This window comes from Chiloscyllium plagiosum, chromosome 12 (assembly GCF_004010195.1).
Source record: "Chiloscyllium plagiosum isolate BGI_BamShark_2017 chromosome 12, ASM401019v2, whole genome shotgun sequence".
NCBI lineage: Eukaryota > Metazoa > Chordata > Chondrichthyes > Orectolobiformes > Hemiscylliidae > Chiloscyllium > Chiloscyllium plagiosum.
The window spans coordinates 61,631,150-61,649,970 of NC_057721.1; the positions used below are offsets into that span (position 1 = coordinate 61,631,150).

The following is an 18,821-nucleotide window of genomic DNA, read 5'->3' on the forward strand; positions in this document are numbered from 1 at the left end:
AGAAACCACACATTGCACTTAAGCCAATGTTACACAGCTGCTGCGCAAGATAACCTCTATGGTCCTGAGTTCAATATCTGCAATTTATAGCTCTACAGTGGTCAGCTTGTCTGATTTGCATTGTGCAATATCTGCAGTCTTTGTCGATTGCTTTATATTGTGCAATGTGTTGAAGATGCTCAGTGGTGTATATTATTGCATGATGCATGTGGAATATACGCAGTGTTTGTATATTACTGCATAATGTCCAGCACAATTTCTGCATTGTTTTATATAACGGAATGATGTCCAGTGCAATATCTGCAGTGTTTTTTATATGACTGTATGACGCTCAGTGCAATATCTGCAGTCCTTATATATCACTGCATCGTGCCCAGAACATCTGCAGTGCTCTTATAATATTTCAGATTACCCTGTGTCTCACTAAACAACAGGAACAGAACCTGACGCATGCGCCATGCACAGGAAGTGCCGCCATGTTGGTGCGGGGCGGATGCTGATGGCAGAGGTTTTATTTTTTCTTAAAAATTTGAGATTTCTTCCAATTACAAACTCGCGGCCTGGCCTTTTACGGCACTAAACAGGAGTGTTTGTAGGTAAGAGAAAAGAATGGGAGATGTGGGAATTGGCCGCGCTCCCTCTGGGACTCTCGTCGGTACAGGATTCAATTGAAAGTGAAAGATAAGAGTGAGGGAGATTTATAATTGGTATTTTGTTAAGTGCTTGGGTAAAGGCCAGGGGTGGAGTAGAGTCAGTGGCAGTTTGGATCTTTACAGATAAAGATTACCGAGAGCTGAGCAGTCTAGTTGTCAATGCACTTGTCCAGCCAGCCTGCTGTTGACATGATTTATTAACATTTCCCCTTGACCATGGGCTCAGCTTCAGTGAAATTGTCCACTTGCTAATTGGACTGAACCCTGAACTAAGTTTGCTGTTATTCTTTCGGGGTGAGCATGCTACAGCCTTTGCCTCATAATAGTACAGAGCAAAAACGCATTTTTCTTTTTAAAAAAAACTGAACGGCTTTACACATTTAAATAAAATTTTAAAATGCCATGGAAATTAAAATATATTTGCACCTCAGTGACTTTAGTTTGGTTTGAACCCAGTCTGATAGTTAAATAAAACTGTCAGTTTCTGACCTTTAAGTAAATGGGTCACAGTATAAGACTGGGGTAAACCATTCAGGACTGAGATGAGGAAGAATTTCTTCACTCAAGAGTTGTGAACCTGTGGAATTCTCTCCCACATGAAGCTGTTGGGGCCAGTTCATTAAATATATTCAGGAGGGAGTTGGATGTGGCTCTTGCAATTCAAGGCATCAAAGAATATGGAGAAAAAATGGGAATGGAATACTGAAATTGCATGATTAGCCATGATCATATTGAATGATGATGCAGGCTTAAAGAGCAGAATAGCCTACTCTTGCAGCTATTTTCTAAGTTTCTAAATGGCCTTTAGGATGTTCAGTCTGAAACATGAAACGTATTAGTGTGGAAGGGGATAATCATGTACAGTTTGGGGCTGAGGCTCATGGGAAAGGGAGTTTCAATTGTAGCTCTATTTTATTTAACTCCTAAAAGGAAAACAATTGTGCAATATATATGTGGATTATAACAATGAGAGTTAAAATCTGAGATTGAATATAAATGTCAATTACAAGTGGAAGCAATAAACTTTAAAACCTGGCAGTGAGCTTTTGAGGGTTGGTTATAGAGAGACTTCAGTGGGTTTGTAAGATGGTATAATGTGTTGTTTTCTGTAGCAGCAATAAGTTAGTTCACAAATCATGAGTGTTTAATGTAACAAAAACAAAGTGCTGGAAAAACTCAGCTGGTCTAGCAGTATCTATGGAAAGAAAAACAGTGTTAACATTTTGAGTTCTGTAACTGTTTATCATTGGACTTGAAATATTAGCCCTTTTCCTCTCCATTAATGCTGCTAGATCTGCTGAGTTTCTCCAGCACTTCCTATTTTTGCTTCAGATTTCCACCATCTCCAGTTCTTTGTTTTATAAATGGGTTGTAATTATGATTCCATAATTAGATTGTGGCTGTATTTCTGTATTATTACACATATGTCAGCAATAAATACTTGGTAATGTATCAAATTATCCAAAAGAATCTAACTCCAGTTTATACATTAATTTTTATGGGAAAATTTGCTTTGTGTAATGTTGTTTCATTGTAAGTCTTACTCCTCAGGAATAAAGCTACCATGTTAAGTGAAGAATTTCTCTGTAATGTGTGAATTCATTTGGACTGTAGCTGTTCAGTTATGTGATGTTACAAGGTCTCTCCCAAGGATATTTTTCAGTGAAAACAAACTCTTCTTTATCAGAAATGAACAATGGTGGTAAACTCCCCTTCACCATTACCTGAAAGGGCAATTTATGGATTTGTCTTGTTCCTCGCCTCAAAGTTTGCATTCAGTAAGTAACATTAAGTGCACTAGATTTACATGCATTTGGTTTAGTGCCACAAATGTGGTTGGCTGTGAATAGTCTTTATTTTTGTCCCTATTGTAAAAGATTAGCTTGTTGTTGATTATACAAGTCCTGAGAGATGGTCCTATCTAAATAAACTTGAAAAAACAATTTGAAGCTTGCAGAAAAGTTATAATTCGAGAATGCTTGGGAATTGCAATCACAGAGACTTAGTTGAAGAAAGGGCGTGATTGGCAACTAAATGTTCCAGGATGTAGACGCTTCAGACAGGACAGGGAGGGAAGTAAAAGGGGGAAGGAGTTGCATTGCTGGTCAGGGATGATATCACTGCTGTGCTAAAGGAGGACACTATGGAGGGCTTGAGTAGTGAGGAATTATGGGCGGAGCTGAGAAATAAGAAGGGTGCAGTTACATTGTTGGGGCTATACTACAGGCCTCCCAACAGTGAGCATGAGGTAGAGGAACAAATAGGTAACTAGATTATGGAAAGGTGTAGAAGCAACAGGGTAGTAGTGACAGGAGATTTTAATTTTCCTAACATTGACTGGGATGCACTTAGTGTCAGAATGGGGCAGAATTTGTAAGAAGCGTCCAGGAGAGTTTTCTAGAGCAGTATGTCAATAGTCCAACGAGGGAAGGGGCCATATTGGACCTGGTGTTGGGGAATAAGCCAGGCCAGGTGGTAGAAGTTGCGGTGGGCGATTTCTTTGCAAACAGTGACCACAATTCTGTAAGTTTTAGAATACTCATAGACAAAGAAGAGAGTGGTCCTAAGGGAACAGTACTAAACTGGGCCAAGGCCAATTACATCAAAATTAGGCAGGAGCTGGGAAATGTGGATTGGACACAGGTATTTGAAAGGAAGTCTACGTTTGATATGTGGGAGGCTTTCAAATATAGGTTAAAGATAGTGAAGGATAGGCATGTCTGATTGAAAGCAAATGATAGGAAAGGCAAGATTTGTGAACTGTGGATGACAGGAGAAATTGTACGACTAGCCAAGAGGAAAAGGGAAGCATACATAAGGTCCAGGCAGCTAAGAACAGAATGGCTCTGGAGGAATATCGGGAGAGTAGGGCCAGTCTTAAACAAGGAATCAAGCAGGCTAAAAGGGGGTCATGAAATAGCTTTAGTGAGCAGAATTAAGGAGAATCCCAAAGCCTTTTATTCTTATATAAGACGTAAGTGGGTAACTAGAGAAAGGGTTGATCCACTAGAGGATAAGGAAGGAAGGCTGTGTGTCGAACCTGAGAAAATGAGTGAGATTCTGAATGATCACTTTTCATCAGTGTTCATTGAGGAGAGGGGAATGTTGAGATTAGAGATAGAAGTTTGATTACTCTGGATCACGTTGACATAAGTAGGGAAGATATGTTGGGTAGGCTAGAGGTTATTAAGGTGGTCAAATACCCAGGACAGGATGGGATCTATCCCAGGTTGCTGAGGGAGGCGAGAGAGGAAATAGCTGGGGCCCTGACAGATATCTTTGTAGCATTCTTAAATACAGGTGAAGTGCCGGAGGATTGGAGGGTTGCTCACGTTGTCCCCCTGTACAAGAAGGGTAGTAGGGATATTCCAGGTAACTACAGACCAGTGAGCCTGACATCAGTAGTAGGGAAGTTGCTAGAGAAGGTACTGAGGGATAAAATCTATCTATATTTGGACAAGAATAGGCAACATGGTTTTGTGTAGGGGAGATCGTGCATTACCAACTTAATAGAGTTCTTTTGAGGAAGTGACCAAGTTGATAGATGAAGGAAGGGCTGTAGATGTCGTATACATAGACTTTAGTAAAGCATTTGATAAGGTTCCCCATAGTAAACTAATGGAGAAAGTGAAGTCACACGGTGTGCAGGGTGTTCTAGCTCGGTGGATGAAGAACTGTTTGAGCAACAGGAGACAGAGTAATAGTTGAAGGGAGTTTCTCGAAATGGAGAAAGGTGACCAGTGGAGTTCCACAGGGATCAATGCTGGGGTCACTGTTGTTCGTGATATACATAAATGATCTGGAAGAGGGCATTGTTGGTATGATCAAGTTTGCAGATGACACGAAGATTGTGGAGTAGCAGAAAGCAGAGGGGACTGTCAAAAGAATACAAGAGAATATAGATAGACTGGAGAGTTGGGTGGAAAAATGGCAGATGGAGTTCAATCCAGACAAATGTGAGGTGATGCATTTTGAGAAGTGTAATTCTAGAGTGAATTGTACTGTTATCGGAAGAGCCTTGGGAAAAGTTGATGAGCAGAGAGATCCGAGAGTGTAGGTCCATTGTACCCTGAAAGTTGTTGCACAGGTGAATAGGGTGGTCAAGTAGGCATATGACATGCTTGCCTTCATCGGACGGGGTATCGAGTACAAGAGCTGGCAGGTCATGCTAAATTTGTACAAGACATTGGTTTGGCCGCATTTAGAATACTGTGTACAGTTCTGATCACTACATTACCAAAAGAATGTGGACGCTTTGGAGAGGGTGCAGAGAAAGTTTACGAGGATGTTGCTTGGTATGGAAGGTGCTAGTTATGAAGAGAAGTTGAGTAGGTTAGGATTATTTTCATTAGAAAAATGGAGGCTGAGGGGGTCCTGATTGAGGTCCACAAAATCATGAAGGGTATAGACAGGGTAGATAGAGATGAGCGTTTTCCCATGGTGAAGGATTCAATAACGAGATGTCACGCTTTCAAGGTGAGAGGTGAAAAGCTTAAGGGGGATACACCCGGCAAGTACTTTACACAGAGGGTGGTGGGCGTTTGGAACACATTGCCAGCAGAGGTGATAGAGGCAGGCACGGCAGATTCATTTAAGATGCGTCTGGACAGATGCACGAGTAGGTGGGGAGCAGAGGGATACAGATGCTTTGGAGTTGGGCGACAGGTTTAGACAGTGAATTTGAATCGGCTCAGGTTTGGAGGGCTGAAGGGCCTGTTCCTGGGCTATAAATTTTCTTTGTTCTAATTATTTGTTCTGCAAGATACTTGATCTGGCATGAACTGGTTCCATAATACATGACAAACCTGTGGCTTCTATGACTAATGTCAGTGGGGTCTAAGGGAGAGGAGAGAGTTGATATCATTCTTATTCTCATCAATTTCTCTGCTAGTTTTCTCCCCTTTTTCCAAGTGCTTAACTCCTTGTTTGTTACATTTGTTGCTTTAGATTTGCCTACTATTCTCCCTGCAAAAATAAACGTTCATAACAATAATAGGCCATTTGGCATTAGGGACTTCACAGCTGAGGTTACAACTGGCTGATCCACATCATTAATCTTCCAAAACAATCTTTTACAACAAGCCTTTTGTTTTGTTGCTGAAGACCAACATTTCATTGCACATTGCAATATCCAGCATGGTAAGGATGAGATAAGCCTTCGCTATGCCGTGACAGGGGGAAGTTATGAGTAAGCAGTGTTAGTGATAACAGGAATCATATTGGTTAAGTCTAGTAGTCAGTTATAGTTATACCGAAAATATTTAACAAGGCAGGATGAAATTTGCTTAAACCTGTGTGTAAGTGGAAGTTGATGAAATGGGTCATTATCATGATACATATTCTCTTTTTTTTGCAATGGTTTTTTTTCTGTTTAACAGTTCTGTATTTAGTATGGGCTTACGTTCCAGAACCTTGGCTACATTCAGTGGGTCTCACTTACTGGCCGCAGAAGTAAGTATCAGTGAAAATTATATTTTAATGACAACTGAGGCTCCACATTAGTGTATCTCACTTAATACTATGGTTGTCTCAGTTCCCAGAAAGATCCCAGGTTCAAATAGTATTAAAGACATGTTTCCATAAGGGTTTCCTTCCTTTTTAAAAAAAATTCCCAGTATAGAGATTTTAACATTGCCACAGAAATATCTTGCATCAAAATATGTTGCTTCCATTTAGCATTGTTCCATTGACCAACATTTTTACACAGAATTAGTTGGTGTGGGTGGGAGGACTTAACGCATTTCTGTTTGGGACATTGCTCTGTACAAACAAAACTAATACTTCAATGGTAATTAATTGGCTAACGTTACATGTTGTGACATCATGAGGACTAAAACAAATTGTGTAAGTGCAAGTTATTTACTTTAGTTATAGTAATGTACCAACGTTTTCACTCTCTGACGTGACTCAGTAATTTTATAATGCCTTAGCTTCTGTCATTATTTTGCCTGAAGTATGTTTTCTGAAAATATGTCAAGAAGTGTAAATGTAGAAATGGAAAAAAAAGGAATCAGTAAAAGAGTTAACTGTTCACGTTATCTTCCTGACATTTACAGTTTTATTTTTAAAGGAAAGATATAAGAAATTTAGGGCGACATGGTGGCTCAGTGGTTAGCACTGTTTCCTCACAGCACCAGGGACCCAGGTTCATTTCCCGCCTCGGGCTACTGTCTGTGTGGAGTTTGCACATTTTTCCACGTGTCTGCGTGGGTTTCCTGAAGGTGCTCCGGCATCCTCACACAGTCCAAAAATGTGCAGGTCGGGTGAATTAGCCATGCTAAATTGCCCATAGTTTAGGTGCATTAGTCAGGGGTAAATGTAGAGGAATGGGTCAGTGTGGACTTGCTGGGCTGAAGGGCCTGTTTCCATACTGTAGAGAATCTAATCTAATCTAATGTAAATTTTCTGTGTATTTAGCTGGTTATAACACCACCACAAATATTTAATACATTACTAACATTTTTCACAGGTACTGGGCTGTGGCCCTACCCATTTATGTCCTGGTTGTGATAGTGATTGCATACATTTTACTCTGTGGAATTAACATGATGAGCACGGCTCCACTGGATTCAGTAGATACTGTGACAGGTGAGTCTGAACATCACAACAGGGGGAATAACTATTTAAATCAAACCAGTACTAGAAATGGTCATGGAATGATATGATCATTGAACAACTTGTTAATTTGTTTCTTCTATTGGGAATGATTCATTTAATTTTAAATCAACCATTTTTTGTAAAATGAAAATTTATGCTGAATGTTTGATTTTCTGACAAGAATCAGGTAATTCCAAGTTTGAAAGTACTCTTTGGTTTTGTGTGCCCAGTCTTTGGTTGCAGTGACCTACGTTGCCAAAAGAATATAACATAGAAAGTAAAGTTCAAAGTACAATATCTTTAGTGCAGTCCTCCATCCTGGCCTCATGGTATCCCCCTTTTTACTGATATGATATTTTCACTTTTGTTCTCATAGTGCAGAATTAGGACAGTTTAGACCTTAACTCATTTGAAATAAGCATCTCCTTTACATCTATAAATGAAATAAATGAAGTCATTATACCATGACTTCACAGAACCTTATAGCACAGAAGGGGGCCATTTGGTCCAATGTATGTCATGGCTGTTTGAAATTAATCTATCTGATTAATTATACTTCGTCATACTAAAGAACTACATTTTATCTTTATAAAGTATTTATTCAAAATTCTTTAAAAGTTTACCGTTGAATTGAAATATTCTGAAGGGGCTTGACAGGGTAGATGCAGAGAGGAAGTTTGCCATTGTGAGGTAATCTCCTGGGGAGACTATTTAAAGACAAAGGATCTCTCATTTAAGATGGAGATGAGGAATTTCTTCTTTGAGATTGGCCTTTGGAATTATTTTCCAAAGCGAGCAGTGGACATTGAATCTATAATGAATCGGACAGATTTTTGATCAACCATGGAGTCAGGCGTTATTGTGAGTAGGCAGCTAAGTTGCATTAAGGTCACAATCTGACCACCCATGATCTTATTGAATTGCAGAGCAGCTCAGTGGAATGAATTGCCTACCCCTCCTATTTCTTATGTTTTTATGAGTTGACCTCTACCATGCAGTATATTCTGTATTTTAACTTGCTGTACAAATTTTTTTATTGTTGACTCCCCATTCATTCTTGTGCAAATGATTTCATAGCTATGACTAATTATTGACTCTCCTACCAGTAGAAGCAGTTTGCCCCTATCTACGTTTGATATTTTTCAATGATCCTGTTCAGAAGTGTAATTGAACACCTCTGGAGTAGATGGGATTTGAACCCAGAAGGGTAATAGATGGAGTGGATATGATGCAAGTTAAGGCTGAAAACGGAAAACCAGCCAGAAGTATGTTGGATTAGTCAAATCCAGAGATACTGAAAGCATAAATAAGGGTTTTGGCAACTATTAAATTGAAAATGATGATTTCAGTCTTTTCAACATTTAATCAAATAAAGTTTCTGCTCATCCATTACTACATGTGAGATAAGTTTGATGATTTAGTAACAGGAGTAAAGATTAGTGAGATAGAGTTGGTTCTGCATTTGAAAGCTCATGCTGTCCTTCTTGATGATGTTGCTGAGGAGCAGCATGTAGAAGAGAAACAGGAGGAGGCCAAAGATAAATTCTTTGATACCACTAGAAATAGTGGGGCAGAAGTAGGAAGAAAATCCATTGCGATTCATACTCTGGCAGAAGTTATATGGGACCAGATTAGAGCAGTTCCATCTAGCTGGACAACAGCAGAGAGGGATTTGAGGAAGATGGCATTGTCAAGGATGCTGACAGTTTCAGAATGATGAGGAGGGTAAGTTTACCTTTGTTATCGGATATTGTTTGTGACTTTGTTTCTATCTCTGTCATACCAATGAAGGGATTCACACATGGATTTGCAGAAAACTATAAATGGCCTTGGGAAGCAATAACACATTTAAGGATGTTGGAGAGGAAGAGGAAGTTAGAAACAGGCCAGTACTTTGCTGGGATAGTGGAGCTGAGATTTGGTTACTGACTGGTAGGGATGATTCAAATTTAAAGGGAGAGATAACACTTAAAGAAAGAGAACCATTGACATATCAACTAACACAGGGACCAAGTGCAAAGTTGGGTGCTCAGCAGTTTAGTGGGAATAAGGTTGAGGAACAGGAAGAGGGTCTTCTGGATAAGATGAGCTTAGAAGACACAAATGGAAATAGGAGAGACACTAGAAAAACAAAGATGCGATTAGAATAAATTGTCTGATTTCTGCTAGCTTTGGTGTATCTGAAACTACATTAATTTCTGTACTCATATATGGGACAGTGATAAATTTGTAAAGTGTAAAACATTTAATGTCACTGTCCAATACATCTATTACTTAACACAATATGTTAATTAGTTTTGCAGTTCTTATTTTGATTTTTCTTTTCCAGACAGTTATGCAAAAAGCCAAGAGAGCAAACCGTACGTTGAAGGAGCAATCCCAGGCCTTCAAGATGTTTCCATCAGTGAAGTGAATCGAATGTTCTTCCTTTCCTCATCTCACGAGTCAGCGGGTGACCATCCACACGTATGGCGTACATGTGCTGCTAGGAACATAGATTCATTTACTGAGAACTGTAGTGACACTTCTGACCACTAATTAATGTGTATTTATAATGCTTCGTCTTATCCAAGAATACTGTTCAAGATATGTTCTGATTCTTTGCTCATTTATAGTTCTGTGAATTAAAATTTTCATAATTCTAGAACATCATACTTTTGCTTCCAAACACATTTTATACTATACTATATGAAATTGGACCATACAAATCACGAAGACCTAAGACTAAGCTCATATTTGTGTTGAATTAACTGAGAGTAAGGAGTCTCCAATTGGCAACAACATCATTTGAGCTAGGATAGGAAGATTGGGATTTATGAAGCTCGAAAAATAAACTCATCACCTCATTTGGATCTTCCAGACACAAAATTTCACATTCTACGTGCTTGGGTGCAATCTAGCGGTGTGAAGGCTTGCGGATATCGTGTGTGCGTGGGTATTCCTGGATTTTAACTAAAACCCGTGCAGCTTATGTGTTTTCTGTGGTGGTTAATTTGACACATCTTGTCCGGCAAGAACTTTCTGAACATTAGAAGATTGGCTTCTGGTTTATTTCGAATTGAGTGGGAAGGATCCTGAGTTCTAGTGACTGATTTCTCTCTACAGATTTTGTTGGTGAACTAGACTGTTTGATCAGACATTGGTCAAGTAATGCAGACCTACCTCTTTTAGGTAATTCATTTCCAAGTTTGCTACTTTGTTCTGAACTTTCATTGCCAGGCACATCATGATTGAGACTGATTGAGACCCTGCTCATTGATTTACGATTAGACAAATGAAGAGTATGGGTTTGAGCCATTGCAGGTACCAGAAGGCCCTGACAAGTAATATGGTGAACAGTACAAATCACTTGAAAATTCAAGAGCATTGCCTGGTTACACCATAGTCTCACCACACCCCATCGAGTAATGGTTCTAATAATTGAAGGGACAGAATGTCAGCAATTTTTTTGCTTGTCTGTAACCCAGAAATTAGCAAAATCTAGGCATGCATATATCGGTATGTATGCATTTTTTTGTTCTTGTGAGATACTATTGTTCCAAATTTGAGTTTATGTAGTAGCTGTATTAGAGAAATCTCCATTTTGCATGCTGCCAGGATAAAAAGCAGAGTGGTTGCTTTGTCCAAGGCCTATTCATTTATAGCACAACCCAGGTTTTTGTGAGGGCTTTTTTTAAAAAGAAAATGCCATGTTTGTCCTTGGGTGTTCTCTCTCCTTCGAGGATACTTTTGATGGATAGGGGGACCTGGAACCCACATTCCTCTCCTTTCTTGCTTAAGGTTTATCTTTAGCGTAATCCTGGATCTTGAACTTGGGATTACTTGAATTGGATGCCTGGAAGTTCAGTTATGAAAGAAGGCTACTCCTGAAAATGCTATATGTCACAAGGTTAATCCATTGGAGATTTGGTGTCATTGGAAAAAGATCAAAGCATCCTTATTTCTCCAAATTTAAGCCCTGGTTGAAGTTGGATTCACCACTTTCCAAGCATTGATATGAACCACATGAACTGGTCTGTTTATTGTACAGTCAGCAATTTTGACATTTTCCCATGAGCCATATAAATGGAACATTTGTGGAAACCCATCGCAATATCCCATGTTTAACATAGTTAATATGTAATGGAAAAGCACCGTCTGAATTGTTCAGCAATGCCTGCTGTGAATACTTTGAACCATTACTTTCATGCAGTTTGATCGCTCAACAAAGTTCATAATATGGACAATAGTGGACAACCTTGTCACAATGATTAGATTAGAATCCCTACAGTATGGAAACAGGCCCTATAGCCCAACAAGTTCACACTGACCCATTCCCCTATGCAATATTTATCCCTGACTAATGCACCTAACCTAGCAATTTAGCATAGCCAATTCACCTAGCCTGCACATCCTTTGCATTGTGGGAGGAAACAGGATGAGAACCACGCAGAGAAAAGGAGAATGTGCAAACTCCACGCAGACAGTCACTCAAGGCTGGAACTAAACCGGGGTCCCTGGTGCTGTGAGGAAGCAGTGCTAACCACTGAGTCACCGCGCCACCATTAAATCTTTTTTCTCTGGACCTATAAACTTCTAGCAGGACAAATCAAAAAAATAGATAAATTCAAATAGGATTGACTTGTTAAGGCTTGAGGGAAGGATGGCCAGAGCTGGTGGCTATCCCTAATCTTGTGACTAATTCTCGGCAAAGAATCACAGACTACAGAAGTGTTATATTGCAAAAGGTAGGTATTTGGCCAGTTTTCCAAATGAGCATTTTGACTTAGTGTTATTGTCCTACCTTTTATCTGTGACTTTGCATATTCGACGACTATTTGACTAGAGAAATAATTCCCTTTGCCTCCATCACAGTTCCAGGTTATGTATTCCAGACCTGAACCATTTGTGTGAAAAATGTTTCTCATCACATTTTCTTCCTTTTGAGAAACATTTTAACTCTGAGACCTGTCATACTTGAAGCTCATTTGCACAGGAGCAGTTTGTCCTTATCTGCTCTATCTACCCCACTCCTTGTTGAAAACTTCTATCAGCTATCTTCTTTACTGACTTCTTTCCAAGGACAACACATTCAACTTCTCCAATCTACCCTTGTAACTGAAATTTCTCATACCTGGAGCCTTTTATTTGGACATCTGTGTTCTCTCCAAGACGTTTATAACCTTCCCAAAGTGTGGTGTCCCAAACTGCACACAATACTGCAGCTGAAGTCTAACACGTGTCTCAGTAACAGCAGTTATGCAATCATAGTTATCTGGATGGGGAGATGGTGGCAAAGAGGTGGTGAGAGCAGTTCAAGATATACAATAAATTTTGAGATTTGGCAGGCACGTTTGGAAGGAACTGTAGACTCAAGGTGCCCACTCGTATAACCAGGGAATCAATGCCTTTACAAAATCTTTTTCAATTATGGCATTTGACCTGAAGTTGCAGTGAAGTGGTCAATTTCATGTTTTTACTAAAAATGGAGAATTGTACAACAGGTATACATACATTCCCATGCCACAAATAATTGACTGTCAAGTATTTCTTAAAATAGTTTCTAAGGAGTAAACAACAGTTCATTTGGAAACAATTTGGCTGTAAGTCCCTGGCCAGACAATTCCAGACTTGTGTGGTTTCATTGGGAAGTTGATTGTTCAAGGCCTGACTGTCTGAATGCTATCTCTTCCAAGTCTGCAGTTTGCAAATTGCAAAGTCCAGCGAGGTTTATACTTGGCTTGCACATTTTGAGTTTTTAATCCAAGTTTATGGAATAAATGTCAATATTTCTGTAATAATCCTGGAGATTATAGGTCGCCTGACCACACAGGCCTCCTGGGCCAGGGGAGGGTCACTACCCCTGCACCACAAGAAGGCCATTGAAATGCTTCTAGATTTTTATATTGAATTCAAATTTCCCCATCTGCCATGCTGCGATTCAAACTTATCCCTGGAATGTAAACCTGAGATACTGGATTACTAGGCTACTGACATTATCACTGGGCTTCTGCTTCTCCTTGAGATATTTCTATAGATTTCAGTTTATATACTTAAACCTGCAGCCTCACCAAGAAATTTTAATGTTGATGGACATCAGCTTATCTCCCGATAAGAGTTTTCTGGCTGGGCAGTCAACAGTTCATGTTTGAGTTTCCATCATTTTGTTGATCTCCATAAACTTCAAATGCAGACCTTAAGCTTTGTCACAGGAGTTGATGAGTGAAATTTGTAATAGATCCTAAAAGCTGCAGACTTAAAGTTAGTTTGTGTTTAGGGATAATGTGTGTAGAAACAGATAAAACACTGCCTACCTTGGAGTCGAGAGATTGAAGAAAATGGCAATTTGTGTTTCAAATCAAAAAGAAAACTCATGAACAGTACATAATAAAAAAAAAACCCATGATTGCATATTCTTCAGCTTTACCTCAAACCCATAGTCCAGAAGGTGGCTGGTGATATGATGTTACCTGAGGTTTTGGGAGAGAGGCAACTGAGAACTGTAAATACCATTTCAAGATTTTATCATTGTTTCTGTAGGCAGACTCTGTCATTTTGTTTGTGAAATTTTACAATGATGGGAAAAGCTAATATAGTTGGTTTGGAAGAGACAAGCTGGAGCCATATGTCCAGGGAGATTATTTACTTGTTCACATTGCCAACCTTTTCAGTAACAGTCAGAATGACAGTTACATTGTGAGCATCATTCTGCAATCAAAACAAAGGTTCACTTTTCTGTCCTGATTTTAAAGAGGAGCTGATGGAATTCTTTAAAATAATGCACAAATTGAACAGAATGAATATGCAAGAATCTAAATCTAGGGGTCAATACAACATATGAGCGTACAAAGGTTGGAATTCCCATTCAGCTTCGGAGTTCTGAGGAAGGGACACCGGACCCAAAACGTTAGCTCTGATTTCTTTTCGCAGATGCAGTCAGACCTGCTGAGCATGTCTAGCAATTTTTGTTTCTGTTTCAGCTTCTCCAATCTGATTTACCATTCAATAATACCATTCAGATCTCAGCTAATCTGACCGTGACCTCAACTCCAAGTTCTCATATACCCACAGTAGCCATTTCTTCCTTTATTGGTCAAGGATCTTATCTACCTCCTAATTTAAATGTGATCCCACCCCCATTGCTCTCGGGGGAAGAACATTCCAAGAACTCGTGAACATGTGAGAGAAAAAAATCTGATTTCCTCCTTAAATGGGAGACACAGTATTTTTAAATTATGTCCCCTCTCTCAAGAGCGAGCATTCTTTCAACATCTACCTTGTCAAATCCCCTCGATCTTATTTATTTCAATAAGATTCCCCCATCATTTTTCTCAGCTCCAATGGATGCAAGGCTGGTCCTTTGCAATATTTCCTCTTAAGTAAAACACATCAACTTAGGAATTAGTCAAGTGAAACTTCTTTGAATGGATTACTAAGTATTTCCATCCTTTCTGAAATGACAGATCAAAACTGTACTTAGTAATCAAGATGTGATCTCACTGATGTTCTAAACGATTGTGACTGAATTTTTCTACTTTATTTTCCACTCCTGTTGCAATAAATGACAACATTCTATTTGCTTTCCTAATTGCTTAGTGTACTTACATATGAACATTTTGTGATTCGTGTACCATTGATTTCCTAATGATTGTAATTGTTTTATGTTTCTCTCTAATATTCTGGTTCATAATTATTTCTGGGATGTTAGTTTTACCCTCTAATGGAGATAGACACAAAATATCTTTGCAATTTATTTACCATTTTTCTAGTTTCTCTTTCTAGAGGACCAACACTCTTTATAAGAATCAATAGACAACATTCCTTCTTAGCTTAGCTACATGGCTATGCTCACAAATACTACAAGGTTCCATGCAGAGCATTTGGCATTGGCACACTGATCATGGCATTAACTTGTGGTCTGGAAGTTATTGCTCAACACCGACCTAAGAGGCCCAGGCAGCTGGAAAGGAAATTAGAGGGAACTCTGTCTGTAGAAACTCTTACAATTAATTTTTTTTTGTTGCTAGTTTTCACTTGTAGTTTAATTACTCTTTCTTTATTAATCTTTTAGTCATTCTTTAGTTTTTTTCCTATTCTGTCCAAACTTCTGAGCTGCCACTCTTTGCAGAATTATGTGGCTTTTATTTCAGTTTAATATTAACTTTAACTTCCTTAGTTATCCAATGATGCTATATCCTTTCCATAGAATAAAGTATAATTTTTACAAAGGTGGATAATACAACTGTTGATTCAAATATAATTCTTTTAAACAGTTATACTTGTATATTTTCAAAACTACAAAATTCAAAACAAAAAGCCACAGAATAATTGATACAGTGATTGGTAGGAGGCACAATGCAATAGTTAACAAAAAGTTTTGATATGGTATTGTGGGGTACTTCACTCTCCCCTTGTCTCAACTTGGTAAATAAAAAAAGTGATTCTGTCGTGGGATGTGGGAGTTCCTAGTGAGGCCAGCATTTATTCAACCCTAATGACCATGAAGATGTAGGGGACTGCTTTTTGAGCAGCTGTGTCCATATTGTATAGGTACATCTACAGTGCTGTTGGAAAAGGAGTTCCAGGATTTTCACACCGTGCCACTGAAACAATAGTATATAGGTTCAAATCAGGTTGGTCATTGGCACAAATAATGTTACTTGCCACTTAACCCATGCCTGAATGTTGTCCAGCTCATGCTGCATATGGACTTGGACTACTTCAGTATCTGAGGATTCACTTCAAATCTGTAAGTTTCTATTTGCCTGTTTAGTTCTAAAATTTGACCTCTAGTTGAGAGGATGGCTGGCTAGCATGGCTTCTACACCATTACTAGTATGAAGCTGGCTTTTTGAAGATTAAAAATGTTAATCGCATTATATTGTTTCTTTACTGATATCCCACGGCACTTTCCAGATAATCTTTAGAAATGGAGAAAGTGAGGACTGCAAATGCTGGACGGTCAGAGTCAAAACGTGTGGTGCTAGAAAAGCACAGCAGGTCAGGCAGTAGCCAAGGATCATCACATTCCTGATGAAGGACTTATGCCCGGAACATTGACTCTCCTGCTCCTCGGATGCTGCCTGGCCTGCTGTGCTGTTCCAGTGCCACACTTTTTGAATCTTTAGAAATGGTTAGGGTTGTAATCTGGGGAAGCATGACAGCTAATCTGAAAACAGTAATATCACACAAACAATGGGATAAATTATTGGAGTATTTAAATTTCGTGCTTAAAAAGTAAAATATCATGGATGCTGGAAATCTGCAATGAAAGTAAAAACAGTGTTGAAATACTCAGCAGGTCAGGCAAGATCTGTTTTGAGAGAAATAGAATTAATGCATCAAATAGATGTCATTCATCAGAAGTTAAGCGACTATTGGAATTCTGTGTGTGATTCTGGTCTCTCTCTTATCGGAAGGATGTTGTGAAACTTGAAAGGGTTTAGAAAAGATTTACAAGTATGTTGCCAAGGTTGGAGGGTGTGATCTATAGGGAGAGACTGAATAGGCTGTGTCTGTTTTCCCTGGAGCATTGGAGGCTGAGGGGGTGACCTTATAGATGATTAGGGTAAATAGATAAGGCATTTTCCCTGGGGTGGGGGAGTCTAGAACTAGAGAGCATAAGATTAGGGTGAGAGGAGAAAGATTTTTAAAAAGACCTAAAGGGTAACTTTTTCCTGCAGAGGGTGGTTGCGTGTATGGAATGAGCTGCCGATGGAAGTGGTGGAGGCTGGTACAATTGCAACATTTAAAAGGCATCTGGATGGCTATATGAATAGGAAGGTTTTTGAGGGATATGGGCCAAGTGCTGGCAAATGGGATTAGATTAATTTAGGATATTTGGTTGCCATGGACGAGTTGGACTGGAGGGTCTGTTTCCATACTGTACATCTCTATGATTCTAAGTGGAAAAAGGGATGCAGCATGTTTTAAATAAATAGAGTCAGAAAGAAAAGGTAGTTGGGTGGACTCAAAAGAACGAAAGACAAATTATGTGATGGTTTGGAAGATGCGAGAAATTAAAAGACAAAAGGGTTTGTAGTGCAAGGTGGTTTGAAATGGCAATGGGATAAATGAAGAAACAAAATATTAAGACGCTGTGAAAATGAAAAAAAGCAGATCCCCAACAAACAACTGCCATCAAAAAAGCAAGAAATAGGAAAGAAATATGCATTTGAAATTATTGAATTTAAGATATGTGGGAAATACTGTCCATGCTGGAAATCTGAAATATTCAGCAAGTCTATCAGCATCAATGGAGAAAGAAACACAGTTAACATTTCAGGTATTCCACAAAAAATGTATGTATTTCCAGCATTTTCTGTGTTATCATTGAATTTGTGATATTGAGTCCTTAGGATTGTGAAGTGACTACTAGGCAGATGAGTTGCTGTTCATTGAGCTTGTATTGAAGTTCAGCGGAATGATGTAGGAGTCTGAAGGTTAAGAGGTCAGAGCGAACATGGGAGGACGATTGGACTAACAAGCGACTGAAGGCTCAGAATGCACTTGTGGACTAAATGGAGGCATTCCACAAAGCAGAATTTTTAATCTGTTAATTGAGGGTTAACTGTTGGCCAGAACACCCAGTGAACTCCACTAGCCTTGCTTGAAAAATGTCATGGAAGAGCCTATGTGCACCTGACAGAACAGTTTTAAATTACGTCCACAGGCAGTGGGAAATAGACCTTTTGGTACAACCAGTCCATGCTGAATATTCAGCAAAAGGTCTATTTCTGTGCTGTACTATACTCTGACAGCATTAAGTCAACCGGAGAATTAGGATTTTACCTTTGGGGCTGTTCCCTGAATAAATCTCCACTCACTGGATATTTGTGAATGGAGCCGCATTCAGTGCCATCTTTGAAAGGTTGTTGTGCACCTGGGCAGCATTGGCAATCCTGTATTGCCCTCACTAGCAACATAATAGCACAGCAGTCACAAAGTCTAGTTGAAACCTGGCTGATATTATTTCGTACATACAGCCCCATTCCCTCACCCAAGTCACTGTTTAACCAGGCCCAACAGCTTGACTACATCCTGCCTGAATGTCCTCTCTAAATTGTCACTACTCTGCCCAAAGAACCACATCTTGTCAGTGTCCATCACATACAGGGAAGCTTTCAGACAATTTGAAAGATCAGCTTTTATTTAACAGACAGCAAAATTGAACACAAACAAAATGAATAGAGGCTGCACATCAAATGTTGCTGTAAGTGCCAACAAATATTTTATGTTGCATGGTTGTCTGGTGTACCTGGCTTTCCCTTTTTAGAATCCGGTATCAGGTCCTGTCTGGTTGTATTGTCTGACAGTTATGAACTCTGTCATGATTAGTAAAGAAGAGGCTTTCTTTCTTTATGTTCTCGTCCACCTCAATGTCTAGTTTGCTTGTGGTCTAGAACTTAACTGAAAAAATGCAGTGAGTTGCCTTGACGTCGGTATATGCATCACAGGACTTTTCAAGACTCTGCCATATTTCTCCCCATGTCACTCAGGCTCCTATAAGGCTTGGCCCGCCGTTTTAAGAGCATCAACACTATTCAGATATTCCCCCATCTAAACCCATTGCACTACCCTGAGTGTTAAATA

At 39.2% G+C, this 18,821-nt stretch overlaps 1 protein-coding gene across 2 annotated transcripts; it reads left to right on the plus strand.

Annotated features, from left to right (window-relative positions):
* Window positions 1-273: 273 nt before the first annotated feature.
* LOC122555336 (phosphatidylinositol glycan anchor biosynthesis, class P) lies at window positions 274-9,902 on the plus strand. Of its 2 annotated transcripts, none has more exons than XM_043701227.1 (5): window positions 274-596; window positions 2,305-2,431; window positions 6,032-6,104; window positions 7,123-7,241; window positions 9,580-9,902. In XM_043701227.1, exons 2-5 carry the CDS (start codon window positions 2,350-2,352, stop codon window positions 9,786-9,788), a joined length of 483 nt encoding a protein of 160 aa, XP_043557162.1. In that variant the 5' UTR covers window positions 274-596; window positions 2,305-2,349; the 3' UTR covers window positions 9,789-9,902. The 2 variants fall into 2 exon arrangements, with proteins under 2 accessions (XP_043557162.1, XP_043557161.1); XM_043701226.1 differs by having other exon boundaries at window positions 276-596; window positions 2,341-2,431.
* The last annotated feature ends 8,919 nt before the right edge of the window (window positions 9,903-18,821 follow it).

Bases quoted from the DNA above. Each gene is read 5' to 3' on its own strand.
- LOC122555336 (XM_043701227.1), top strand. From the start codon at position 2,350: ATGGTGGTAAACTCCCCTTCACCATTACCTGAAAGGGCAATTTATGGA. The intron at 2,432-6,031 runs GTAAGTAACATT...TCTGTTTAACAG, and splicing joins CGCCTCAAAGTTTGCATTCA to TTCTGTATTTAGTATGGGCT. The intron at 6,105-7,122 runs GTAAGTATCAGT...CATTTTTCACAG, and splicing joins CTCACTTACTGGCCGCAGAA to GTACTGGGCTGTGGCCCTAC.